Raw genomic sequence first — 27,723 nt, 5'->3', positions numbered from 1 at the left:
GAATAATAATTGAAATAATTCAACAACAATATTCTATATTTGATTTTCATACCTCGCATGCCTTACAATCGTATTTGACAGCCCCACTTGACGGCTGCGCGATATGATGCAAGATGCAAGGAGCCAGGGCCAGAACAGCTTAATCCTCAAAGGTGAGGACCTTGTAAGCCTTTCATTTAATTTGACGGTATTTAAGTTAGTGCATGGTCTTTTCCATGTCAAATCTCATTATCTAGCCATCTTGCACCCTTTCTAACCCTCCGAGATTCATCCATTTTCACACTCGCGATGACTCGTGTGCAGCCTCGGTCCTTTCGTCATGACTCCACATTTTTCCCCTCTTCAATACGCCCCTACCCCGACAAAGTTCCAGGGTCATATATTGATTGAGACTGGTGGCGCCGAGGCATTCATTGTCAATCATCCGATACTAGTTTACATAAGAAGGACAATCGATCTGAACCCCGCCATCCACTCCGCATAAGCAGTTCTTCTCCTTCCAAACACTCTCCAGGAGGCTCGAAAAGCACCATTAAACCACTATTAAACCAAGCCTTCGGAGAACCTTTCATATCAACAGCTGTGTCATATACGGCCATTGTATTTCAATACTCTATCCCTTCTCACATAACCGTTCATCATGGCCGCTCCTGAAATTCCAAAGAAGCAAAAGGCCGTTATTTACGACCAGCCTGGCACTGTGTCGACCAAGGTCGTGGAAATCGATGTCCCGGAGCCTAAATCCGGGGAAGTCCTCATTAATCTGTAATTAAAGATTCTTTTGTCTGAATATTAAGGCATTGGGCTAATTAGTGAGGTAGTACGCATTCTGGTGTGTGCCACTCTGATTTGGGAATCATGACAAACACAGTATGTATCGATAATGCGTACACGAGGGTTTTATGTCCGCTTCAATGTTTCTGACATAGCATAGTGGAGTTTGCTCCCTTATCCAACTCAACCAGGCCAAGTTGGCGGCCACGAAGGTGTGGGTAAAATTGTCAAGCTTGGCACGGGCACTGAATCCAGCGGTCTTCAAGTTGGAGATCGAGTCGGAATTAAATGGATCGCAAGTGCATGCGGAAACTGCCGTAAGCTCTATGTTTCAAATTTGATCCACAATGAGAATCAATTGCTAACTATGGATAAACCTGTATTAGTCCCTTGCCAAGCAGGATCAGATGGATTATGCTTCAAGAAAACGGTTTCCGGCTACTATACCCCAGGCACATTCCAGCAATATGCTACAGGACCAGCCAACTATGTGACCAAGATTCCTGACGGTCTGGACTCAGCAGTTGCAGCACCTATGCTCTGTGCCGGAGTGACGGTCTACTCAGCGCTGAAACGCAGTAACACCAAACCAGGACAATGGGTGGTGATATCCGGTGCTGGTGGCGGCCTAGGACATCTCGCAGTCCAGTTAGCAAGTAAGGGAATGGGGATGCGCGTTATTGGAATCGATCATGGTAGCAAGGAGGAAGTCGTTAACGCATCCGGTGCCGAGCACTTTGTCGACATTACGAAGTTCCCAAAAGACGATAAGGGAGAAGCATTGAAGAAGCATGTCGTATCGCTTGCCGATGGATTAGGCGCACACGCAGTCATAGTCTGCACTGCTGCGAATGCTGCGTACGCTCAGGCTTTACCAATGCTGCGTTTCAACGGCACATTGGTTTGTGTTGGAATCCCTGAGAATGAGCCTCAGCCCATTGCTACTGCCGACCCGAATGCCTTTATCCGTTCACAGTATAATGTTACTGGGTCTGCAGTTGGAAGTCGGGTTGAAGCGATTGAGACTCTAGAATTTGCTCAGCGAGGAGTTCTTAAGGCTCACTATCGGGTTGAAAAGATGGATGCACTGACATCTGTTTTCCAAGACATGGCTGAGGGTAAAGTGCAAGGTCGTGTTATACTGGACCTATCGGGTTGACAGAAATGTATTCCAATTATAAATTAAATCCCCTTCTTGTGTTGACATTCAATTTGGTCATTCAAAAAAAGAAAAAAATAACCGATCGAGGCAAGTGTGGATCCTGACTGGTTGATTCGTAAGATAATAATGCAAAAATACAAAAAAAGAACTGACCGACGCAGGGGTCGAACCTGCAATCTCTTGATTCGTAGTCAAGCGCCTTGCCATTGGGCCAGCCGGCCTTGTTGAAAACATGAGAAATTATTGGCTACATGATCCTGCCATGAATTTTATGCTAATTACCACCAACAAATAAATCAACCCTCTCCTGGAAGTTTTTGATCGCATCCGCTTAATAAAGAAACGTACGATAACTACCTGCAATTCATTGCCTGTTCAACTTTCTCATATTTATCTAGGTTTCAAACATTGATTTTTCAGTCTCCTAAGTACACTAATTGAACACTTCTGCTAACAATGATTCCAAGGTTAACGTAATTCCCGGTCGGGCTGTACACCCGGCCGAGCTGTACACCCCAACCCATTAGAAAAATTTAAATCGATATATATTGGCCAACATATATTAATTTAGCTAAATAACGCGATTTATACATCGATTGATCTTATGGCCAATATTCCCACATCCACTACACCGAGGCGGAGCCCTTTTGGCTGGCTGACCTGGCTGAATAGGCGTTTTACCCTGTGTATTCGAATCCACCGGAGTAGCTTCATCTAGTAAATTTAGCTGCGTAGCTAGTTGTAGGCCCTCTTCGACCGTTAGGCCAGTATCATAGGGTATCTGCCTATTTGATCGATTGCGTTTTTGGTGTTTTTTCTCATTGGCTGTACGTAAATTTGCGTTTTCCTGTGTGAGTAACGCTGTGTTATGTAGCGATATATAGTAACCTTTAATAATTTGATCTAATATAGTCTTCGATGGGCTTGGTGGGCTATTTGACCGTTGTTTTAATAGATTTTTTATTATAGAAGCTTGTTTTTGTAGTTGAATGACAGTTCTCAGCGTTTTTGGTGTAAATTGGTTAGATCTACTACTTGGTCGGCTTCCTGGGGGTATTGGTGTTCGTAGAGAGATATTAAGCTTCAAAAGCACTCTTTCTAGATCAATAGGCACTAGACCAACAACTATAAAGCTATTTTAAATAATAATTAGCTTTTTAAACACTTCTAGTCTTGTGCGTTGGTAGTTATCTAGAAAATTAAACTTATTAATATGGTTATAGCCTATACGCGCAAGATCACTTATAAAGCGACCGTATATATATTTAAGTACTGCGAAACATCCAATATCAAGCGGTTGTAATAAATGCGAAGAATGCGTAGGTATACAAAGTAGTATAATATTATTTTCTGCGCAGATTTGGTTAAATTTAGCTGTAAGATAGCTACTATAGCTATCAAGAATCAATAGCCGAAACCGGCTATATACGTACAAATTTGTACATAGGATAAATAGTTTCTGTAGCTAACGTAGGCCAATTTTATCAGTAGTCTAGCTATTATTTAAGATCTTAAATCGCCAGTCTTTTAGTAGATTATCAAACCAACTAGCTATAGTAACTTAGCCTTTAAAAACTATATATAGCAGTAGCGAATAGCTATCTGCACAAATAGTTTCAATAGCAGTAACCTATTTACAGTTTCCTGGTTGTAATATAGCTCTCCGACCGTAGTATCCAGCCCGCGTAACTACTTTCTGTGTTGAAATAAGACCTATTGTAAACCCTATCTTATCGAAGTTGTAGATATCCTCTATTTAGATATTATTATTGTTAATAGTACGTTGTACGGTCGCAAACTACTCTTATAGCGATTTAGGATCTTTATTTAATGCGCGTTGATAGTTGTAACGCCTAGAGAAGTGTAATCGAATCTCTTCGCGTCGATTTATGAAGCTTGATGGCCAATTTTTACCAACTATTAGTGGAGGGTAGCTACTACGCGCAGCTAGTAGTATATTAGCTATCTCTCGTATAGTAGCTAGCCTAGGCGCTGCTCTACGTGTATCTATAGAGATTATCCATTCAATAAGTGAATCCTCTTCTAATTGTGTTAGTTTATAGCCATTTGGACGTATATCGACGCGTAATTGTACACCATTGACGCGCGTAGCTAGCGTTGTATAGGGGATATCGTATAGCTTTGCTGCTGCGCGGAGAGAGTTGATACGGCCATCTTTGATATCTTTAACGGCTAATAAGATCCTACCCTCTTTTCCGGCAGAATTTCGAGACGATTGGGCGCGAATTGGTGGCATAGTGGCTGGTTAAAGTTGGTATATTGGTAGGAAGATGTGATTTTTGATGGGGTGTACAGCTCGGCCGGGTGTACAGCCCGACCGGGAATTACGTTATTTAATTTGATAAGTCATCAAGAATTTATTCAAAAAGTTCATCAATATATATCTACATCTGTAGTACATCATCATCAAACTGACAGCAGCAAATATTTTCGCAAATTATTAATTAAAATCAATTTAATCTCCCCACAAGCTAATAAGAATCTTCTTCAAGCCATTCCTCTTCTTGAGATGTTCCAATATTCTCTTGTTGCCGTATGTTTCACAATTCTATTCACAGGGTCTTTCTACTGGGCAGTCGCCAGTAGAGAGCTAGACAATTTGATTTCAACATAACTCCACACCTAATTGCTAGACTACTCAAGAAACTACCATAAATGCAAACTTCCACAGTAATATATCACTTCATTATTGTCATTATCAATCGCCAACATTGACAATAATATGTTCACGACCCGATTCACCATCCTAAAACTTTATGGTGAAGAAACCTGAATACATAGCCTCCGCACCCAAACGCTAGAACAGGGCTAGAGGCTCCATTTCTCGGAACATAGCCGTATGATCGGCACGACATGTAGGCGAGATCATCTAGGACTAAAATTCACCCACAAAGGCTTTCTGGGGGTGCCCGGGTTGGTAAGTAGTAATTCGCTCCGTACAGTATACCGGGTCGGTAAGTAAATAATTGATATGACGATCATGAACCTTGAACAAAAAAGAGCTCCCAGATAAAGTTCTCGCTGCTCTTATGCACTCATATTTGATTCTTCAAAGTACATAGCTCAGTATACATGGATGTATTCACAAACCATGAAGATAAGCTGAAGAAAAGAAGAGAGAAAAAAAAAAACCAAGCTCCGACCGATCCCGATAGTGGCTTCCACCATTAAAGTATAACAAAGAGAAAGTGGATTAGAAGCCCCAAAGCCCCGTATATTTTCCACGTGTTTTAGTGACATGCCGAATCTATGCTATACAGAATAAATAAATTCAAAGGTCTGTGCGGAAAGACACGCTACACTATTACTGTAACCCTCGCCTAAGCAAAGCCAAATAAAGCCATATCTCCACAAACTCCACAGCCTACACGGCTTAGTTCCAAGTAGAGTTCAAGTCCAAGTCCAAGCCAACTCCAAGTTCTGAGTTGAATTGACATTGAAGTACCAACCAAAGCGACAACAAAATTAATTCCAAATAAAAAACGGATACAGACAAGGCTTCAAATAAAATGGTTTTCTTATCCCCACACCCTGATTTTGATTCCCTGTAAGAAATCAGCACTAAATCCACCGAGTGGGTCTACCATTTTCTCCCCGTCCATGGTTTCGTCGTTCCAGCAGTCGAATCGGGCTAATTCCACACCGGTGACTGGCGACGTGACACGTCCCGACCGTGGCCACGGGGTCCCAAGTCCGGAGTACTGGGTTATCATGACGCCATGATGGCTATGTTTAAATGTCGGAAACTTCGTATTTGATAGTTAAAAGATGAATCTGGGACTTGGTTCCGTGGATCATGGGAGGCTGAGGATCAAGATCTTGTAGGATTTTAAAGATATGATTCATGATTCTTTACGGCGCTGTTCGGTGCACTGTAGGCTGTGGGGTTTCAGTTTACTCTAATAGCCACAATTGTGGGTAGGTGCAACGTAGAAGGAATATGGGATCGGATAAGAGATCGGATCAGGTTATGTATGCAAGTCATAATGTAAATTGGATATTGGCTAATGACGAATATGAAGATGAAAATGAAGATGAAGATAATAAGGATATTATGAAATACCTAATGGGTTCTTTTTTTCCTTTTTTATTTATGTCGCTGGGAACAAGGAATAAAATGAAAATGCAGGGGGTATTGAAATGATTGAACAAAGTAGTCCGCCCCATTCATGGCATGACAATGATGAAATCGCAAATGCATCCCGGAATGTAAAGAATAAATGCCATGAAAAAATATAAGCCGGATCATCGACTTCGTTTTGAATATCCTCCTGAACTGCCGGCTGCAGGCCGTTTCTGTCCTAGCCCTGTTGCTGCCGATGAACCAGCACCAGCGGCACCCGCGGACTCAACCGCACGAATCAATGTTCCGAGTTTGAGAAGATAAGCCCTTGGCGCGCGATTCACTTCAATCTTGCGTAAGATATTGCGAAGCTCTTGCACCCGTGGATAGAGAGAGGAAGCCGGGAGCGATTCAAGAGCACTGAGGACGAAGAGGTCTTCATCTGGTTTCAAATCCATATCCTCCGAACCAATCAACAAATGGTATAGATTTCGTTGATCCTCATCTTCTCCGTGGAACGAGCTCCTTCCCAAATTATTGCCATCCAAAGGATCTTTATTTCGAGAAGCGATTGATTCGAGCATCCACACGAGGGCATTGGCAGCGCCTTCCGAGCCGTGGGGAGCGCGAGAAAGAATATTCGCCTGGATACGAGAAACGGCGCGACGTAGATGATCAACCACTTCATCAACTTCTATAATGCCTCCACCTGGACTACTCGGATCTGTAGGCCGTTCGCCAGTCGCACAGTATCGATCGAAGTCAGAGAGAAGTCGACGAGATTGCACCTGGATCTTGTCGAAGTAGATCGCCGAACAGGCACCAGAGGGCATTACCTTGCAAAGGCTGCTGAAGACGCTATCATCGTAAATAGCAAGACGGAACATAGTTGCTTCAAAGTCTCCTTGCACCACGCACTCTCCTGCTGTTGCGGTGCGCTTCCGAAGAACCGTCTCCACCAGATCCTGGCGGAAAACCTCTGGGAGAACTTTTGGAGTGAAGGCCGAAAGGACATCCCGGACCTTTTCTGTGCGCGTCATGCCGTATAGTTTGCCATCGCCATCGCCATCGTCTCGTAAGCATTGCCAGTTCAGTTTCTCTGCGGCTTCTTCCAAGGTGCCATCTTCCTTGAGGAGCTCTTCGATGCGAGGACGGACTTGAGGGCGGCCGTCGCGACTGAGAACCGCCCTCGCTGCGGAGGGGTTAGGATGGAAATGTGAGTGAAGCTGATCAAGAACCCACTAAGCCATTGTGTTTTGTTAGTAGGCTGGTTTTGTGTGCTAGACATGAATTTTCTTTCCGTAAGAATTAATTACTTCCAAGAAGAAAGCAAGCACACCCCACGAAACAGAAGCAAAAAGGAAGAGGATGAGGAAGAGGAAAAGCAGATCAGACTTACAAAGATGTGTTGGCAAGCCACCTGTGGCATGGCCTTAAAAGTTGAACAAGTACACGTTGTCGAATCTGATCCAACATGTACATGGGCCCGATCCAATAATTGAAAATCATAGCCATGATCTGAGCCACGACAATTGACAACATCAAACTGTGACTTCAAACCCACCAACGCATTCGGACCAGACTCCCCATCGAGACTGCTTAAATCGTAGGTAATCCCAGACCGCGCACGAACAGTAGACCGGCCACTAGGTTCTTGTTCTTCATCACTACTCCCGCCGTCATCATCTCCACTATCACTTTCGCTCCCCGTCAAAGAAGAGCTATCATTCTCGCGATCACTTTCGTTGTCGTCGGAAGGGTCTTCTCGTTCCGAGCGAGTTGTGTTAGTAGATTGAGCCCCAGTCCCAGACATATTTTGACCGATAGACAGTCTGTTTAACTGTCTTGTCGGGGCAGACATGATCCGATTGAAGAGAGTCAAGAATCAAAAAGGGAGGCAACATGGAACGAAACGAACAAGTAGAAATACGAGGGGCGAAGTGAATTTCAACGGTGTATTTCCACACAAGAGCTGTGCTGATGGCAAAAGTAGAATCAGAATCACTGGAGAGTTCTTCCGACCCATGGACGGGAGCGGGTACAGATTGAACCATGGAACGAAACTCCCTGGCGCCCGCTTTTAAATAATCCCAGGTGCAAAGAGGGAAAGAGCGACCCAAGATGCTTTTCGTCATTTCCAGGTCACTGTGCCTTCCTCACTGTGCCGGTTTGGGTGCATGATGGAGACGGGGAACAACCAAACCAAACTGTGATCTTCGCGCACAGGAGGGAAAGAAAAAAAATTGGAAAAAATGGAGAAAAAAATTAATACTAAGAGTTCGGCGGATCCGAATGGCAAATGATCCAGTTAGAAAATAGGATGGAGTAAAAATAATAATTCATATGGACCCAGTATGGGCACAGTCAACCTAGGAGAATTTTCCAACGGCGCCTAAGCGGACAAAGGGTCTAGCTGTGGTAGTAAAAGGGGGAAGGGAACATGACAGGAGAAAAAGGGTAATGCGCAGGAGGGTTCGAAGGGGTGATGTCTTGACAAGGCTTAACCGTTTGATTATGCCTGGCACAGTCAATTGATCCGCATCATCGCAGCGCACAGACAACCACTAATAGGACCGTGTGGAATGGAGAGATATGGGGTCTGTTGGCTAGTCCCCCCCTAACAGGCCTGGGATTGACCTTGACCGTGACCTCCCGATGCTGCGGGGGCCAACAGCCAAGCAGAAGCCAAGCAGGTCTTGCCGACGGTGTTAATTTTAGTTTTTAGTATACAATATGGATTCTTGCAAGGCTGATTTTGAGCATATATCAAGCTGCTAGGCATAACCGAGATACTGCCAGTGACAGGTAGATCGGCTCTACAATCAACCAGGCTAGAGCGAAATCAATGGGGGTTTCCATGTGCCCGTATCCGATAAATAGGGCGTAGTAGACGCCATTGGCGAGTTTGGCAAACCACTACAGTCGTCAGATGGTTCATAGTTCCTCAGCTGGTAAAAGAGACTGACCTATAGCAAGCTCAAACAGATAATTTTGAGAAAACGTAGCTGTGGCATAAGGCACAGCAAAATGATCCTAGTTAAGCGAGGTGATATCATTTTGCTTCGCCGCCACGGCGCAGAAAGCGATCGCCGTAGTCCAGCCTTTCCATCTGACCCGCACCATACTAGTAAACCTTTGTTTGATCTCTGTTGGCCACTCAAATTATTTAGCATTCTATTAGTGCCCCCCGCCGCAAAAAGCAAACAAACAACGAATGAATAGATTACTTGGTGTATCCTCATTTCCTTATACACATGACTGGAGCTTCTATCTGTGAAATGACAGGTTCTCACGAGGAGCTTTGACGTGGAGAAACGAGCAAGGGGCTCAGCGTCGATCAATTCACACGACCTGCAGCTTGACTCCATCTCTTTCCTAAATAAGTAACAGTCTTTGGAATGGAAGCAATGCAATACCAGATTCCTCATAAACAAGGGAGAGTGGCCAATGCAACTTCGGGTAGGGTAGAAGCGGGATAAAAAATGAACCACAAAAATCAAAGTTATAAACGCCGCAGCACGACTTTGTCAGTGGTCCATGGTGGTCAGAAGTCAGAACAGTTGGTGATTCAACGAGCCATCGTGCATAAGCTCAGCGATCAAAATGACTTGGAACTAAGTCCACGAGTCCTCCACGAGTCCTCCACGAGTCAAGTACTCCGTACAGACAGTAAAAGAGGGGAAAGTCGCTGCTGCTGCGCCCGAACTGTGCACAGTGTCTCCACTGACGTACAGTACTGTTAAATCTCGGCTTCTTTCCTTTTTCTTTTGCGTTTTGGTTTTTCTTTTTTGGTTTTGCTTTTTTATGATCACTCTTGTTGATTAGTGTAGGGACATAGCAAATCGGACACGCCTAGACAGTACTGTGCCGCACAGTCAGGACCCGCCGGCCTGGATATTGGGTCTGGAGATTACTTTGATCCCTGCAAGATCAGGCCCAAGCACATGCACATCACATCCACTAGCGATAATATCGTGGCCATTTTCTTTCTCTCTTCTGGTGGCAAGTAGGTATCCTATCGCTGTGCAAACTGTGCAGACCCGGCTCGATGAATAAAAGCTGGCGTCTATCGAGGACAGGACTGGCTGATAGCTACCAATTGCTGTGGGTGGGCGCCTAAGATATGCAGGTCATCTAGGCAATTTCACATGTAGTCCACATGGAAGAAGATGGTTTTTATCCACTGAATCATGAATCATTTGGATCCATGTCAAAGTGTGGTTCGACAAAATTTGTCTGTGCTTATTTTCTTATTTTCTTATTTTCTTTTGTTCTCTTTAATCACTTGACATATTTGGCCCCTGCGTTTGGCGCAGCTACTTAATGTGGCGCGATTGGATGCGGAGAGAAGATAGGAAATGCCAAAGTACGACATAGCCTCTTTGGAGAACGAACAGGATCAAAAGAGCTTGAAAGTCTCTTTGCCGAGATCGCGGATCGGGAAAATTACTCAAAAATCACTCAGTGTTGTTGTTTCTTGGTTTTCGATTTTGTTCTATTTGAAATAATCGGAAAGCGCTAAATGAATGATGGAGAATAATGTCGGCAAGGTTGATTCTGACTGGCAAGAACGCCTGCGTAGATCATAGGCACAGTTACCCTAGTAAATTACTCATATGAATATTATAGTTCTAAATAGAACCATAGGAAATAAGCATCGTCTATTTAGCCTGGCGCAATAATAATAATAATAATAAGTTGATAACAATAATTATGGGTAAATGGTATGATAATGGATGCAAAAGCACAAGTATAGCTAGTTCGCTACATTGATCTTGCGCAAAAACACGAGGGTATCAAACTTTAGAAAAGCGATAAACAGGGAGAAACGACAGGCGCTGAGATGGATGAGCAGGCTATGCAATGTGATAGATAGAATCGATAATGTTCAATGACCACGATCCAAGCAGGGGCAGCCCTGGAAGAAAAAAAAAAAAAAACACAGAAACGAGTTGGATCCGAGATGAAATGCAGATGAAATGCAAAGACGCCAAGAATCGTCATTTATTCATTGGCTCTGGCAGCGTTGCGCTTCTTTGCCTCCTCTAGTGCCCTGCGCAATCTCTCCTGATGTTCTGTTCCCAGTTCCGAAGTTTTGGTTGACGGGGCTGGAGTCTGACTCTGACTCGGAACTACAGTTGCCGGGCGAAGTTCGAGAGGTGGCGGCTTCAAAGCCTGTACATCAGGGGATTGACTCACGGGACTCATCTCATCCGTGATTGGAGATGCAGGAACCGCGAATTTGGGGGCCTTTCCCAAGCCCTCAGTGAGTCTTTCAATAATGTTATCAAGATCTTGAGGGGCTTTCTGGATACTCTGTAATTTCGAGTCCAGGTCAGCTTGAAGCGTTAAGTCCTCTTTTTTCTTTTCACTCTCGAGTCTTTCGAAAATATCAGGTTCTGAATCTGCATATTTCGCTTCGGCAACAGAGATAGAATAATCAGCATCGTTGAGGGCTCTTTCTGCGACTCCCGAGCAGCGAAGAATTGTCTCTGAATCCATACGAAGCGATGACGCAAATTTTGCCGCTGACTTGAGGATCTGTTCAAGCTCAGAATCCGTCAAGCCGGAAGCACGAATGGTCGCGTAGTCCAGCCGAGAGAGTTTCGATGAAAGCTCGTCTAGAAGACTTTGGTTCATGCCTAGACCGTGCAGAATTGCATCGTCAAATGAGTCCATAAGTCGATTAGCACGTTCATCGGTATCTTTAGCGGCCTCCAGAACATTTCGTTTTTCCATGCGGTCAAAGTCCCCGTCCAGAGTACGAAGACTAGCCATATCTCCCATGAAGACTAGTGGGCGACGTTCGGCTCTCTTCCGACGTCTTTCGGAGTCCAAGGCGAGCTCGAGTCGCTTTTGAAATCGAATCTCAAGTCTGTTGTGGATTTCATTAACCATCTTCATAGTTACGGATGGGCTGCGACGATCAGAGGAATTATTCTTGCTCTTCTGGTCTCGGTCAAGCTGCCCGAGTGCCGAATCATAAGACTTTCGAAGGGCAGATATTTCGTTCTTGAGACGCTCGTCCAGAGGATTGAAAACTTCAGTTGTAAATTTTTCAACTTCCTCTCGTTCTTCATCAAGCTGAGCACGGGCTTCAGTTTGTCGGAAATCCTCCTCAAGAGTATTGATATCAGCATAGCCGATTTCCTTTCCATCAAAGAGGGCATCGATTTGACTTTCGGAATTCTCCTGTCGGGCTGCACGATCCTCATCAAGCCTGTGCCGTCGAACTGCTTCCGCTCTCTCCCATTCATCAATGGTATTTTGAATGTATGAAAAATCCTCTGAATACTTTTCAAGATCTTCCCTAGTTGTGATGTGCCATGAGCTCTCTGTTTGTTTGTCTAGAGGTGTCCAAACCATTGCACGTAGCTCTTCGACCAGGCGAGCCTGGGGGCCTTGTCGAAGAGATTCTGGTAAGGACGAAAGAGGCGTTTCGCTCCTTCCGCCTCTTAATTGATAGGCATTGCTCTTATGGCGAATAAGACCGACAAAAGTCTCATCGTGTTCATTGAGAGCCGGGGTAGAAGGATTCAAAGGGGCAATTCTGGGTAAACCAGACGTGAGAGGCCCATAGTTGGACATGACTCGTCCGCTTATGGCTGATGCTTGTCGTAAATCCGAATAAGCTTGATGTGCCGGGCGATCGAATTTAAGATCATCCGAGCCACGCTGTGGCCCCTCTGTGTACTGGAATGGAGTGTAGATTGGCCTGGGTGGATTCGTCATGAGGGGCTCAAGAGGCGGCTTTTCTTCCGAAAGGCTCATTGTAAGATTGGGCTGCCACGGTGTCGACCCACGACGAGCCTGTTTGCCCAAAATTGGGCGTCCTCCTGCGCTATACTCACTACCTGCATCTTCGCCATCATTGCTATCTGGAACACCCGTGCTAATTGTCGCTGGAGATGGTCCGCGTTCTTCTTCTGTTTCCACGGGAATCAAACCAGACTCAATAGGTATCTTGGGCTTCTCAGGTTCCTTCGGTTCCTCGAGCTCTTTGGGTGATAGAGGAATTGGATCTTGAGTTACGGTAGATAGACGGGGCTCCTCTTTTGCGATCACGGGCTCATGTTCAATGTTGTATAGAATCTCTCGTAGTTTGGTCTCCTTGGCCATGAATGCTGTAAAGATCTTGTAGCGCTCTTCATCCGAGTCTGCGACTGCTTCTTTGCGTAACATGGCAATGTAGCGTGTTAGAGATGATTTGAACCACGGATCAAGGTCTTCATATGGATCTGGATTTCGCATCTGAGGCGCAACCGCTACACTGCCTTTAGTTTCCGTAGGAGTGCCCGTAGTTGATCTGGGCCTCGTATCCTGACTAGGAGATAACACGGGGGTTGTGGTCTCGATTGAATTTCTGTGAGAAGAAAAGTCTGAGCGAGATGCTAAAGTCACAGAGTCAGGCTCAGGCTGAGTTGGCTTCGGTCCTGGCTCTAGAGGCTTGACCCAAGCGTCGATGACATTCTCAATACTGTCGGCGCGACGCGACCAAGAGTCGTTGGAACCGGCACTATCTACACGATTTGGAGGTGGTAGCGTTGGAACGCTATACGTTGTAGAGGGGCTGATAGGCGAGATAGAGTCAGTGCGTTGGGGAGTTGAAGTCCGATAGATGGCTCCCAGGTGCTCCTGTCTGAAATTCTCTTGTGACACAGGGTTGGCCGAAACAGGGGACGTGGCGGAGTTTGATATTCCCGTAGAGAAGCCCGGGGGTGTCTGGACGCTTTGACTTGGCTGAGGGGGGGTGGGAGGGGGAGGATCTCTAGGTGGAAACCATGGTGCGTCATCAAAATCGCCCTCTGTGGGACCAAGATGTTCCCAGTCAGAAGGTGTTCCTGGACCCAGCGCAGAGGAGAAAGTGACAGTCGAATTGGGGTTCAAGGAAGCATTCTGTTGAAATCCATGCGAGCCGTGTGTAGCTGCTGGGCTGATACCTTGTGCATGTACTGGCGGCTGTGAAGGTTGATAAACCTGACTAGGAGCTGAATCCTGATCCCGGGGGATCTTAGGGGGTGGCGGTGGAACATTGGTATCTTGATACTGTTGATTTTGTGGCTGACTTGGGCGAGGTGGAAAATCATACGGCGGCGGAATACTAGTGGCCGATCCTGGCTGAGCTTCTGCAAAGGCTTCGGATCCTGGGGTCGGCGCTCCAGGTAGGATATTCGTGGTTAAAACGGGTGATTGGGGCTGCGGCTGCGGCTGAGGCTGCGGGTATTGTTGTTGCTGGTGTTGCTGTGATTGCGCATAGCTGTAGGGTTGTTCATTTGTGCTAGAGGGCCGAGGCTTTGGGAAATATTAGTATCTACATTTAACATGTGCACCTTAAACAGCACAAACATGCAAAACATACTGGAAGAGGTGGAGGAGCATAGATCTGGTGCTTATTGTATTGCACTCCCCATGTTCGCGGATCTGAGCTCTGCGCCGCCATCGGCGACACTGGCGACGGCAATATTGTCGATACCCCAGGTGTGGGTGACATCGGACCAAAAGCTCCTGGAGTATATCCACTGCCTGTTGGCGGCTGTGGTGGCGGTGGAGGCGGCGCATTCTGCGACGGTATAGGGCGACGCGGTGGCAGGCGCCATTCCGGCAGCTGTGAGGGTTCGGTTTGGTCCGGTCTGTACATGGCTGCTCTTGACACGAAAAGGAGCCAGACAGGAGAAAACCTCGGAAGGTTGAAAGGTTAGGGGGAAATCGCGGGGTCACACGTTTAAGGCGATGTGCTCAGTGTTTTCTCCCCAAGTGCAAAAAGCGGGACTTTGGGGACACTCATCGCCCCACCGATGCTGGTGCTAGCGTAATGCGGATAAAAATAGCTTTGATAGTAATCTCCCTGTCAAAATAAAAGATGAATTTGAATCTTTCGTGGAATATAAAGTGACTACGATTATTATCTTTTATAAATAAACAATGTACTAAGTATGACAATCCGAATCAAATGATCTCTGTATACTACTAGATAACCGCGTCACGAGTCCAATCTATATGGGGGGTGTGGGGCAGATATGTGATAACTGATCAGCCGATTTAAAAACAGAGATCAATCCCTTGCGCAAGATTTCATGTAGTGGAATAATCAAAGAAATTACTACTCGACTTTTGAGGCGGTTGGTTCCCTTTGAAGATACTTTGTATGTGATCTCGGGGGCAGCCAAAGGTAAGGACCATGAAGTCGATAATTTCTTTCATATTTCACTTCAAACTAAAAAGTTTTTATTGTAACATACATTTTTCCCCGGCGTCACTTTCCTTTGTTATTCACACTTACTAAAAGGAGAAGGAATCCAGAGCCAGCTGAATTAGAAGAATATTTCAACCAGCCATATTGAACACCTCTAAGCCTTACCACCCATTTTCCCGATTATAAATGCACCTAAATTGGTCATAATCTGAGCCATCAAATCTTTTCATCTGTTCGCTTGAGGCAAAATGCCCATCCAAAATCAAAATGGACATGGACATGATAGTAATACTAGTACCGATAGTGAAAGTGAAAGTGGACGGAACAAACCACGAAAGATCGACAAAGCTTTCCAAGATCCAGCTCCGATGCTAGCACTTCTACACGAAAAAGGAGTTCCTAGACCAGATATCTTCGACGAGGCACCCCTAGGACCACATGTTTCATGGGTAAATGCCAAACTAGCCTGCAAAGTATGGTTAGCTCCCGACAAAAAGGTCGGAATCGCATGGAAGGCACACAAAAACCGTCCGTATCCTCGAATGATGAATGATCCGTTACCACACGTGTTAGTGTATAATGTCTACGAGCATATAATGAGTAATCCCATCATCCCAGTCGCTCGAGAGGAAGCAGAAGAAAAGTTCGCAGCAGAAGATGGATACAAAACCTGGGATGCGGCGCCTTTGATTGAGCATCACAGGTGGGATATTCTGAATGAAAGCGAGATTAGAGACATTGGGTCATGGGAGATAACGAGTATACAACAGTTACTTTGGAAGCGAGGGCTTTCGTCAGAGGGTGATAAAGAGGAACTCGTGGAGCGAGCCCGAACCGATGAAATGGAAAGATACTGTGGGGTCATGCCGCTGAGTGATTTGACAAAATGGAAGATTGACCGTCCGAAGAAGTATACTATCCAGCCAATGAATGATCACTTTATATCTACGTTGGATATGTACACTTTTGCCATTCATTTGAGCCCTTATAATCCCACCTACTGGGCAAGTCGAGCATATTGCCATTATCAGCAGGGTTTATTTGATTTAGCCCTTGGAGACGCGTACCGAGCAAATCTTCTCTGCGATGTTTTACTTAAGGGAAGGGAGCGCAGTCGACAACCAGGCCTTTATAAACGGGTATGGCATGCTATAGAACAGCATATACTCGTCGCTCCTCGAGAAGAACGAGCGAAAGATGGGAAGCTAAAGTTAAAGCCTGTGGTGGAACGTCTACGAGAACAAGGTTCCGTATACTTCGTAAACAGTCTCAATAAAGCACTCAACAACATAGTAACCCTCAATTTACTAGCACTAGGCTGTTGGCATGAGCTAGATCCAAAGTACAGCAACCCCAGCTACAGCTTCATCCGTCACGACCGCGATTCAGACGTGCCGAAAATCCGCAAAGAAATAACCGAAGCAGTACGAGAAAGTCACCAAAAAGAAATAGCCAACAACGAAGAACTATTCTGGCACGAACGTTTCCAAGGCCGCGTCTCTGGTGATAGAAAATATCCCTACGAATCTACAGATATAGACCGGTGTGAGAATGTTTTCCTGGATAAGATAAACATCAATTGCTTTGAACTATTCCCAGATACACCATGTGAAGTAGCTGCAAGGGAAAACGAATCAATCTCAGTATTTGCCACTCGAGACATTAAAGCCGGCGAACTGATCTATTACGAAGAACCAAAAATCCGAGGCCATCTCTCACCTTCCCGAATGAAGAGAGACAAAAAGAAAAGAATTATGATGAGTTGTGAAAATTGCCAAGCACGCATCAACTACGACCAGTATGAATTATACGTAGAACCTACCTCGTCAGCTCTCACATACGAACGCTGCCTATGCTTTCCACCAGAAAAACAACTTGAATTACCCGAAGCCGACACCAGGGTATTCTGTTCTCCCAATGAAGATGACCGTAACAACTCTTGTCGAGTATTCGCCGGTAAACTATACCATTTCGACACCTGCGGTCAAGACTGGACATGGCTATATAACTGCATGAGACCTGTGTTCAAAACATGGGAAAAGAAAGAATACATGATCCAAACGAACGACATTTACGGAACAATGCACAGTCTTCTCCTCCGAAACATATTTGAAATAACGCTAAAACGCCGCAACGTAAAGGGCGATCACCATCTTTCACCGCTGGAACTGAACGAGCTACTTATACTTGACGACACAGGGGAACATCAGAAAGGCAAGAAGTGGTTCCCCTTCTCATACGCAGGTAATATAACTGTCCCCTTCGACATCTTGACATATCTAGGCGTGGATATACTCCGAGACCTCACATTCGACACATGGGTCATTCAAAAGATCATGCGCAAACTAATCACCCATGCTGTTCCATATGATCTTAAACGTCGAAATGAAGAACCCGAGCTTCAGCCACAGGATAAAAACAAAGCACCCGAGCTCCCAAAGGAACAAAACAAGAGAATTAAAGACAAAGAAAGGTTCACAGACTGGGATCCATCATTTATGAACCTCTATCTATTCTCAGGATTTAGTCTCTTCAAACAAGTCCCAATAGAAAACGCACATTGGGGATTCGACAAGAACGAAAAAGTACCAAATCGAATAGTAGTATGGGCAGCAGAGGATATAAAAAGAGGCGAAGAGATCACCATTAAAGACCAGTACTATAATGAGAATTATGCAGATCCAGCGATGGATATCCCCGTTCTCCCGGGCTCTTACCCTGCAGCAGGAGGCAAAGTTGACAAGAAAAATCGATCATCAGGAGACAAGGATAAAGTCAACGAGAGACGTAAGAGACAAGCGACTGCGGGTAGAAATGGCGAGGAATGGGCAGAGGTAGATGGTGTTAGTGTTTCGATTTATAAGAATGTGAAAGACTCAAATCCTCCACCAGGTTATAAGAGGAAGAGAGAAACCTACTCGAAAAGATTTTCACAACATAGTGGTTCTGATCATTCTGAGTGGAGGAGTGATATTGAAAAGCTGCGAAGGCCACCGAGAGAAACTAAAGCGCAGAGGGAAAAAAAGGATCAAGAAGCTGAAGGGAGAGCAATTGGTTGCGTATAGAATTGCGCAGAGGGAGAGAATTCAACGCAAGCAAGGGAAGAAGCCTGTGACTCAACCTGAGACTGAAGTTGAGGGGAGACAGTTGCGGAGCCGATTATACGTAGTGGTGGATCATGATAGGAAGAAAGAATCATTGGCTTGAGGTTGATGCACTGATGTTATGAGATTTTAATGCGGTATTTGCTAGTTGATTAGCGTCTCGGGGAATTCAACGAAGGAGCAGGAAATAGTGATAAAGAAAGATAAAAATCCATTATATGCATACACAAGTGAAACAAAAGCAGCGGGGGATTCGAATGGTTGTAAAGTACATGAAAAGAAGCATAAAACCAAAGCCCCAGAATTTCCATTTACAATACAAATGAGTCCAGGGATTAGCTGCCCAGGCTCAATAAAGGAAAACCAAGGTATTTCATGCGAAGGGAAGGAAAGAAAGACAGGATATCCCGGTTCAGTTCATATCCTATGCCTCTGCGGTAGGGATACGCTCAGCAGGAGCACGGAGATGACGACCCGCCTTCTCCAGCTCGCCAATGATTCCACCGCCAGACAAGCTCCACTTGTCACTAACCCATTTCTCGTTAACGTCCTCACGCAGCAGGCCGCTGCGAGCGAAGTATTCGAGAAAACCGCGAGTCTCTTCGCGGGTCAGACCACCCAGCTTCTGCAGCTCAAGAGCACCCTCCTTGCCAGAAGGCTTCTGGGGCTTGAATACGTCCAGAACGCGGGTATCAGCCTTACTATATGGCTCCGGCTGGGGGTATTCAGGGGAGGAGACCTCAACGCCCTCTTGACGGGCAGTGATCTGGTCCAAAGCGACCTCAAAGCTGTAGCTGGAGGGGCTGTTGGATGTAGAGGTAGCGTACAGAACCACCCCGCCGTTCTTGAGAGAGGAACCAGGCTCCAAGAGAGAGAGGAAGTGCTTGACGAAGACAAGGTCGTGCGCATGGACGGGGGTGTAGTCAGAAGCGCGGTAGGCACTTTCGCCCATCCAGTGCGCAAGACCATCAACAGTCACGACCATCGGGGGACGAGTCTGGAAGTTCTTCTCCAGGCCAGGAGCAGGAGCAGTGGCTGTGAGTTCGGTCCACAGAGCTTGGAAGACGGGCCAGGACAGCGCGGCGTCTGAGAAACCAAGCTTAGCCAAGTCCTCCAGGGTCGAGTTGGGCTTCAGACCCTTCAGAGCGGAATGCTCCTGGGAGACACGGAGAGTGGCCAGAACCTCGCGATTGGCCTCGACGGTGCGGTTCAGCAAGGCGGAGGTAGCGTTGGGCTGAACGTACTGAGTTGGCTTGGAACCCTCAATCGGAGTGTAGCCAGTATCACCAGAAACAAGTTCCCGAGCTATACATCCATCATAAAATAAGCGATTATGCAATATGAATAAAGTAGTGAAACAAACTTACCATCAGGAACAGTGATAACAACCCAATTCTTCAGAAAGCCCATAGCCATAGCCTGAAGCAAGTGCACAGTCTTACCAGATCCCTTCAACCCAGTAACAACCCTCTTAACAACCTGACCCTTCTCAGCCTCCTCACCAGAACCCGAAATCTTAGCAAAGAGACGACCCATCTCAACCGCATCTCTCCGCAAAATAGTACCCGGACGACGAAACAAAGACCAACCCTGCTTGGGCTGGAAAGCCTGCACAGCTCTCAACTGGTCCAGCATAGGCACAGGCAAACCCAGCACAGAACCCCTCAAACGAGCATCAATCATAGTCTCAGCAGAAAGATCCTGCATCCCCTCAACCTCCAATGCATTAGGATTACTGAGAACAATACGTTTCCGCATCGCCTTGCGCTCCCCAACAGCCGGGGGACGAGAACGCTCAACAGTCTTCTTCTTCTTCCTTCGCAAAGTCTGACCCTGTCGATACTTCACCTGCGTCAGGCTGTTAGCCTTCTTTTTGACAGGCTGAGCATATTGAGTCGCAGTTGAGTGGAAGGGGGCGCTCGTAATGCGGGTTCCGGCCGACGGAGAAGGAAGGATGGCTCTTGGTGTTGGACGAAGTCGGGAGAGGCAGCTCCAGCACCACGCGGAGGCCATTGGTCAAGAACACTGGCACCAGGCGCAGTGTCGAGCAATGGCAATTTGTGGAGGAATTGTTGGTGGGTGGGAGCGTGGTGGGATTGAAGACAATTGGAGACTCGGGGAGAGGAGAGCAATAATAATTTGAATATGGGATTGCATGTCGCTCGATTAGGATGGCGGTGGGCGCATGCTTAGTCAACTCTGGCAGAAAATGAGAACCGCCGATAACCAACTTTTTTTTTTCTTCGCTCGGCGTGCTTGATATCTTGTTCCACGCTGCGATCTACTTTCAAGCACCGTGTCATTTAAAACCATTCAAAATGACAGAAGTCGAGATGGCGAACTCTAGCTCTGACGCTGAGAGACTGTACGATCCACCTCCCCTCATTTCCCATCATTTTTAAAAGCCGAAATCTACAAATATCAACAATATCAAACTCAAACTAACATGATTTTTCTTCTGATATAGTCCTATTACAGTCGACAAGCCTACCCCCTACACCTTCGACCTGGGACACCTGATGGCCAACGACCCTAACCCTCTCGAGCTTACACAGGGTGAACCCCTCGACGACTCCCTACAAGCCGCCGCCCGCGACGGAGCCCAATGTCTCCTCAACCAACTCCTGACAACATGCAACATTACACAGTCCGCTGAGAACGGCGTCCTTCTCTCCCTGCCACCACCTAATACCGCACTTCCCCGACACAAGCAACTGCCTACCCCCAAGGCACCTACCAAGTGGGAGCTTTTCGCCCGCAAGAAGGGTATCGGCAAGTACAGCCAGAAGCCTGGTGTTGCGATTGCGGATAAGGAGAGACGCAAGAAGCTTGTGTATGATGAGGCGTCTGGGGAGTGGGTCCCAAGATGGGGATACAAGGGAAAGAACAAGGCAAATGAGGATCAGTGGCTTGTTGAGGTTGATGAGAAGAACTGGAAGAAGGAAGAAGATGCTGCTGATAAGGGTGGAAATATTCGTGGGATGAATCGTACGGAGCGCAAGGACCGAGTTAAGAGGAGTGAGAGGAAGATGCGGGCGAATGATCGCCGGTCTAGTAAGAAGGGTGGGAACTAGATTCCTTGATTTGATTATTTCAAATGTTTGAGGGTTGTACGTTGAGGTGCAATTTTTCATATCCATGTTTGTTTCTATGGGCGTTGGTGGTTGGAGTCAGGCTTGACTACATACATTTATGAACGGTCGATTCAGATCATATTAAAAGCATTGTTTAGAACAGTATTACCTCAAGTCCCTTTATCCATCTACATATCTTTAACCATACTCATGATGTTGAATAGAAACAGTCTAGCCATTTGTATATTCTGTGTTAACCAAAATTTTGGTATTCATTATTCCGAAAGAATGCCATCCCCATGCCGCTGTTGTACAATCCTCACGATGAGAACGCCAAAAACAAAGAAACAATGGTAGCCCAGTCGAATGGAGCAAGGTAAACAAGAAACGTGACGCAATATTGTAAAACCAGAGAGGGATATCTGAAAAGACAGCGTAGCATGAAAGCAGAGTTGGCCAAGAGTATTCCGACGCCTGGCAAATTGAAAAGAGAGTGAATGGGCTTGTAAAGAACGAAGGAATCAAAGCCGTAATTGTCCTGATGCTGAGTGTACTGAGAAACAAACAAAGATATACATATGGGAGAAGATAAGATGAAATGATGGGGGAAAACTGAATACCGGAGACGCCAATGGATGCACTCTGACAAGAAAGAAATCAAGTCCCGATAGGACAGAACAATGCCGAATCATCATCGAACAAAGCAAAACAAAAAAGAGGATGCGAAAGTATGAAATGTTTATGAACAAGAGACGATGCCAAGCGGCTCTTCATATCCTGCGAATTTTCGGCAGGCACAAAATCAATCACAATCAAGTCGGACCAGCCGAATCAAGAGAGGGATCCAAGAAACTGCGCCTTTCGCAGCAAAGCTCAAGACTCGAAGCCCCCATTTGAGTATAGACCGGGTCAACCGAGAATAAGAGCCAGTCGTATTCGACCTAGATTTTGATGGGCGAAAGAGGGGGTCCAAGTTCAGGAAGCTGTGACATACTCCTAGAATGGATGGTACTTGTCTCGATGTCCTTTGGCCTGGCCTTCTTTCGACCTCGAGCTGTTTCTGGACGGGGTCGTTCATCTTCGGCAGGTGAGCTAGAGCCAGAGGAAACAGCTCGTTCATGGATAGAAGATGGTTGCGATCCTAAAGACCTCTCGGACTTTTCGGAATGAGCCTTCTCCTTCTCTTCAACGACCTTCTTTTCTTGCTCATCCATTTCTTTCTCCTTGGCAACGAACTCTTTCTCAGTCCAGCAGCCTTGCCAACAGTTCTTCCAATCACAAACCAGAAATTGGAAGCAGAATGCATCGATTTTCATACAAGGTTGGAAACAGATGCACAAATTGCGGTAGTCCATCTTGTTTTGATCGACGTAGGAGTGAAGGAGATTGAGATGACAGGTGATGGCGAAGAGGAGGTAGTAATTGTAGGGCGGCAGTTTGGAGAGTTCGTCTTTGAGCAGTTGCGGGGCGGTTGTGGCCCCTTCGCATTTTTCAGCGATCATATCTTGTGTCCTCTTGGGGAAGAGCTCTTCTGGCAATTCACGAAGCCAAGCTTTGAATAAAGATCCAATCGTGTTGATGTCGTAAAGGTCGGGTACATCGAAAAGACTGACATCCAACTCTGTGTCGAACCGTCTCTGCCAGTGTTTAACCTCTCTGCCGCTACCAGGTACTCGATAAAGTCCTTCCTCTTCACAGCCCTTGAAATTGAGATAGCTAGAGAGAAGGGTTGTTAGCATTAGATCGTTATATATATTGGAGATTTCAAGACACTAACTCAATACAACGGTATGGAAGAGCGGGCATCCAGAACTCAGTCTTATCCCGGCAATCTTCCAGCCTCTTCGCAATCCGGGTCTTCCTAGCCTGTTCAATCAATGGAAGGTTGATCACAGAACAGACATAAGAGTCATCATTCATCAACTCGCGTTCATTGGTGCTGCCGCTTCGAGTAATTTTCCCAAAGAAGCCTTTGCCTGCCTTCCCCAAACGGTCCGCAGCACCACTTGATGACTGCTTCAGGTTATTGAAGATAGCTGCTGATGTTCCAGAGACCTGGCTCAAGGAGCTAGACTGGACCATTGAGCCTGCTGTTTTTTGCTTGGTGATAGGGGCAAGGTCACCATGGCGTTCAGTCTGTTTTCCTGGGACGCGCGTCGATCTTTCGGATGCCACCGTGGCTGATTGTGGGGGTGCCTGTGAGTCGCTCTGGTGGAACTCCTCCAATTTGGCTAGACCAGTCGAAGGCCGTCGTCCTGGCGCCCTATTCCCAGACGATTCATCAACTCGAATTGATCGTGATCGGGTCAAGAGATTTGCGAATCGCTTATTCTTTTTCACGGGCGCGGAATCGGTCTCGGCGCTAGCTTTCCTGTGACCTGTCTTTTGTGTAGTCTTATCGCTGGAAGTGGGTTTGTCTATTGGGCAAGAAAAATAACAGTTAGCACAACAATACCAAAGTAAAATAATAATTTGGACGAAAACCCACTATTTTCTGCCTCCTCTGCGTGTGCAATAATTGACGGCAAATCAGGTGTTGACTCGGACAAAATGCGCGCCATGGAAGATTTCCTATCTCTGGAGGTACCCCGACTCTTTGGAGGCTCCGTTGAAGCTCCGGAGCTATCTGAGCGCTGTGTTCGGTGTGAAGACTTGGGTGCCTTGAGGGTGCCAAAAAATGACTTGGACGCCTCGCGAGAGTGTTTAGAAGAGGGCTTGGGAGAAGGAAAGTATTGCGGAATGGCTGTGATGCCGGGGGTAAGAGGTTCGGCCGTGGTTTCGGTGGACTCGGCGGCCAAGTTGCCCGGCGAGACTGGTGTTGTCGGGCTGGTCGCCTTGCTACTCGATTCTTGGGTGACGGGACGAATGGTCGCACCCTTGAAAAGAGGTGAACTGGAGGCTGATTTTGGCGAGCGCGGTGTTAAGGGGCTCAGACCGTCGGAACTCTGACCACCAGGGGAGAGGGGAGAGGAAATCTTTCCATGTTTCGAGTCGGATTTAAGCGAGCTGAAGTCCAAATTGGGCACGGCGGAGTGTCTTGACGGCATTTTGGGCGTCAATGGATGAAAAAATGTTTTAATTCTTGAAATCCAATGTGATGTAGTACAGGTCCAGTGGGGTGGTGCACGCCCTGTTGTAACCGGGGGTTTTGACCGGCTGCAAAGAAAAGAGAAAAGGGCACTGGTCAGCATGGGGTGGAAAACGGACTGGAACTTGCAGCAAGGAAGTACCTGATCAAAGCAGACCACCAGTGATCTTACAATGCGAGGCTTTTTTCAGCTCTTCGGTCGTGGCTTCCGGGAGTGAAGTTCAGCCCACCGGGGTTCTGGTCGAGGAAGATCGACGGAGAGGGGGAGTTGAAGTTGGAACGGGGTTATCGAGGGGATGTGATCTGGAAAATCCAATAAAACGCAAGTCAGTCATTAAGATCCACGAGAATGCACGTCTAAAAAAAGACCAGTGAAACCACCGGCGGTGACAGATGCAGGGGGGGGTTCGGAGGTGCAAAGCCATGTCTTGGTATCAACAAGGCCCGGGGGGGGACCAAACAATGCAAAGTGGTTCTTTTTGGCCGCAGATGCCTTAATGTAAAACGACTCACCAATCTTCCCCTCATGATCTGCTCACACGATCTCTCTTCTGCACTTTCTCCGAGACGTAAGATGTTGGAGATGGGGGATTTCGTGGTTGTTTTCTGTTTCCCCCCTCTTTTCGGCGGCTCGAGGATCGGCACAGGATTCGGGTGACTTTGCCCACTTCCAGGTGTGTTGGATGAAGAGACCCAAGGATCGCGGAAATGAAAGACAAAGAGGACGACACAGATGAAACGAGAGGACCCAAATAAAAATAAGAAAGAGAAAAGAACGAAAGAAGAAGAAGAGAGAGAGAAAAAAAAAGACCAAGGTTGTAAAGAGAGTTGTTGTCCAGGGGGTGAAAGTCGCGGACGTTGGAGGTACAAAAGTCCCCTAGCGGAACTTAGTGTCAACAGTTAGTGGCTTCGTTAGCAGCGAAACCGTGCACTTGTATATGTACTCCACGCTAATCCTTAGGAGCGTAACGACGTGAGATTGCCGATCGAACAAATGTTGCAAGTTCTCAAAATCGAACAAATGTGGGAAAGAGAGAGAATATGACGATCGCGCATTCCTGACAACTGATTTAATGCAAGGTCAAGAGGTCTCTGACTCTCTGGGCTGGTTTCCTTTTTTAAGAAATATGGAGAATATCCAGAAGGGATCCACTGGTCAGAGCGAAAGAGAAAATAGAAAAAAAAAGTCTTGGAAAGCGCCAGGTGGAGTCTGGTGTTTTTGATTGCATATCTGATTACTCCTACACTAATATAGTGTATACAATGTAAATCCATGTAAATCACTCGAGTACCTGAGGGGCTCAAATGTCACTGGTTCCAAGGATCCCTCGTGAATGGTCCAAATCCAAAGTAATTGATAGGCAAAGCGTCATATCCATGAGATCATATGCCAATCACATTCCCTCCCCGGGGCGTTGTGGGCCATCATTTAATATTGATTGTAGAGTACATCTTTACGCTTGTCTGTTGGGGTCCAAGCCTTGCAGTGTTCGATCAGGGTTGGACTGAGTCATTGATTAGTAGAATTTATTCCGGATTTCTGGAGGAGCAGATATATCATACGGGCGACATGGAATGAGGTGGTACTGTTACTAGTAACTGCACTAAAACGATTGTACACAAGGATCACACTGGCAGTCCACACCGATCGGAGCCTCCCCACCGCTAAGTACTTGAAGCCGCTGGGCCTGGCAGTTGAAACCACGGGTGAGATGGTGTGCTTACGTTGTTGATTGGTCGATCAATCGATGATAGTGGAACCCAAAGCATTGTCATTCGCGAATCTGAGCGGCGGCAGTGTACCTGTCGGGAAGTCCATGGTTCCGTTGGTCTCGGATCAATTGCATGAATGTTGCTGGCTGAACCACTGATAACCTATTTCTGGGAAATCAGAGCTAATGTACCTGACCAGAGTTCCATACAATTGTCCCGATCTAATACCTCGATTGAGAAAAAAAAAACCGCGATCCTTTACGGCCATAACCGACTAACAGCCCAACCACCCACTAACGAAAATGAATGAAGCAGAACTGCATACAGTCTGTGTACAGCCTGTCAGGGGTAAAATCCTGACAGGCCCACTAACAAATCCTACACAAATCCCGGTGCAGTCGTCAGACAAAACGTGTGCACGGCGCTTGACCTGACCCACCTTTACCCCCGTTAGTGTCTTAATTAACCCGAGTTTCAGATTCTGACCACTGACATTCACTGCACTTCCGGAGTCTTGGAGAAGTGCCCGCTGCCCCTCCACCATTTGGCCTTGGAATCCTGGTTAACTGTGGAGCAGAGGTTGACTTCTTTTTAGAAACATTCCCGGTGAGTGGCATACCAAGCCATTCAGGGCTGTACTGTAGCCAGCCGAAGTGCGGAGTATCCCAAGCACGTGCGCAATGTACCAGTCTTCAATGTTGAACACATTGGCATTGCTAATACTAACCCAAGTACATTCAAGTTAACAACTAGCCGTGCCTTGGCCGTATACACGGCAGGACACCAATTCGCGCTAAGCCGAATTGGTGTCCCGCAGCGTAATGGAAATTCTCACCGTAATGGAAAAAAAAGGCATTTACATACATTTTTCTAAGCAAATCAAAATTTATCAACAAAAGCAATAACTTCCCCCGTCTCGTTACGGATCTCCTCAGCCTGTGCCTGACTTTGAGTTATATCAGAAGGGCGTAAGGTAGGAGAACCATACTTTTTCTTCATCTCCCGGGTGACGCGTTTTTCTTCTTTTTCAGCTTCTTTAGCCTTCCTGGCAGCAATGCTACGCTTTGCATCTTTAATTCGGAGAATTCCATCATCTCCAAGACCCAATAATCGCCGTTTAGTAATTTTTCTCTCTCTCGGGGCTCTATATCTAGCCATTTCGGCTATAGTAGATGTAGTATTGGCCAGTACATTAAAGTAGAATTCTTGCTCTTCTAAGACCTGTGAGAGTATTTTTTTCTGCTTAGGTGTTATATCAGATCGATCGAGAAGGCTAGAGAGATGCCTTTGTCGTTTTTCCACATCTTTGAAGGTCTTTGAAGATATGTTTTCAAAACTTAAAGACAAAAGGTCTAGCTCTAGAGAGGGTATTTTCTCTTCCCGTAGGTCAATCTCAATATCCGGAATAGAAGGAAAAGCAACTTCAAGTACCTCACAAACTATTTTAGCATTAGGAGGGTAAATTCCTCACTCTTTAAAGACATCCCGACAAACACAGGTATTAAAAACTTTATCTCGGAAGGTATAAAGA

At 46.3% G+C, this 27,723-nt stretch overlaps 7 protein-coding genes across 7 annotated transcripts; 3 read left to right on the top strand and 4 right to left on the bottom strand.

Moving 5' to 3' along the window:
• Positions 1 to 640: 640 nt before the first annotated feature.
• On the top strand, positions 641 to 1,933 carry N7478_001119 (zinc-dependent alcohol dehydrogenase; the record flags this gene model as incomplete). The annotated part of the gene is made up of 4 exons (XM_056917334.1): positions 641 to 765; positions 822 to 870; positions 935 to 1,091; positions 1,161 to 1,933. The coding sequence occupies 4 exons, from the start codon at positions 641 to 643 to the stop codon at positions 1,931 to 1,933; spliced, it is 1,104 nt and encodes a 367-aa protein (XP_056785214.1).
• A 4,269-nt stretch (positions 1,934 to 6,202) lies between these two features.
• On the bottom strand, positions 6,203 to 7,881 carry N7478_001118 (uncharacterized protein; the record flags this gene model as incomplete). The annotated part of the gene is made up of 2 exons (XM_056917333.1): positions 6,203 to 7,261; positions 7,420 to 7,881. The coding sequence occupies 2 exons, from the start codon at positions 7,879 to 7,881 to the stop codon at positions 6,203 to 6,205; spliced, it is 1,521 nt and encodes a 506-aa protein (XP_056785213.1).
• A 3,143-nt stretch (positions 7,882 to 11,024) lies between these two features.
• Positions 11,025 to 14,658, bottom strand: N7478_001117 (uncharacterized protein; the record flags this gene model as incomplete). Its single annotated transcript, XM_056917332.1, has 2 exons — positions 11,025 to 14,312; positions 14,380 to 14,658. The coding sequence occupies 2 exons, from the start codon at positions 14,656 to 14,658 to the stop codon at positions 11,025 to 11,027; spliced, it is 3,567 nt and encodes a 1,188-aa protein (XP_056785212.1).
• Positions 14,659 to 15,581: 923 nt separating this feature from the next.
• N7478_001116 (uncharacterized protein) lies at positions 15,582 to 18,278 on the top strand (the record flags this gene model as incomplete). The annotated part of the gene is made up of 1 exon (XM_056917331.1): positions 15,582 to 18,278. The coding sequence occupies one exon, from the start codon at positions 15,582 to 15,584 to the stop codon at positions 18,276 to 18,278; it is 2,697 nt and encodes an 898-aa protein (XP_056785211.1).
• Positions 18,279 to 18,741: 463 nt separating this feature from the next.
• On the bottom strand, positions 18,742 to 20,330 carry N7478_001115 (mitochondrial 37S ribosomal protein mS29; the record flags this gene model as incomplete). Its single annotated transcript, XM_056917330.1, has 2 exons — positions 18,742 to 19,622; positions 19,685 to 20,330. The coding sequence occupies 2 exons, from the start codon at positions 20,328 to 20,330 to the stop codon at positions 18,742 to 18,744; spliced, it is 1,527 nt and encodes a 508-aa protein (XP_056785210.1).
• Positions 20,331 to 20,635: 305 nt separating this feature from the next.
• Positions 20,636 to 21,391, top strand: N7478_001114 (ribosome biogenesis protein RRS1; the record flags this gene model as incomplete). Its single annotated transcript, XM_056917329.1, has 2 exons — positions 20,636 to 20,682; positions 20,785 to 21,391. 2 exons carry the CDS (start codon positions 20,636 to 20,638, stop codon positions 21,389 to 21,391), a joined length of 654 nt encoding a protein of 217 aa, XP_056785209.1.
• A 941-nt stretch (positions 21,392 to 22,332) lies between these two features.
• Positions 22,333 to 24,438, bottom strand: N7478_001113 (uncharacterized protein; the record flags this gene model as incomplete). The annotated part of the gene is made up of 3 exons (XM_056917328.1): positions 22,333 to 23,107; positions 23,169 to 23,808; positions 23,880 to 24,438. 3 exons carry the CDS (start codon positions 24,436 to 24,438, stop codon positions 22,333 to 22,335), a joined length of 1,974 nt encoding a protein of 657 aa, XP_056785208.1.
• Positions 24,439 to 27,723: the final 3,285 nt, after the last annotated feature.

The sequence above is a fragment of the Penicillium angulare genome (assembly GCF_028827245.1).
Source record: "Penicillium angulare strain IBT 27051 chromosome Unknown utg000001l_segment0_segment0, whole genome shotgun sequence".
In the NCBI taxonomy this organism is placed as follows: domain Eukaryota; kingdom Fungi; phylum Ascomycota; class Eurotiomycetes; order Eurotiales; family Aspergillaceae; genus Penicillium; species Penicillium angulare.
The sequence above is the reverse complement of the archived record's forward strand: the minus strand, read 5'-3'. Positions and strand labels throughout refer to the sequence as shown.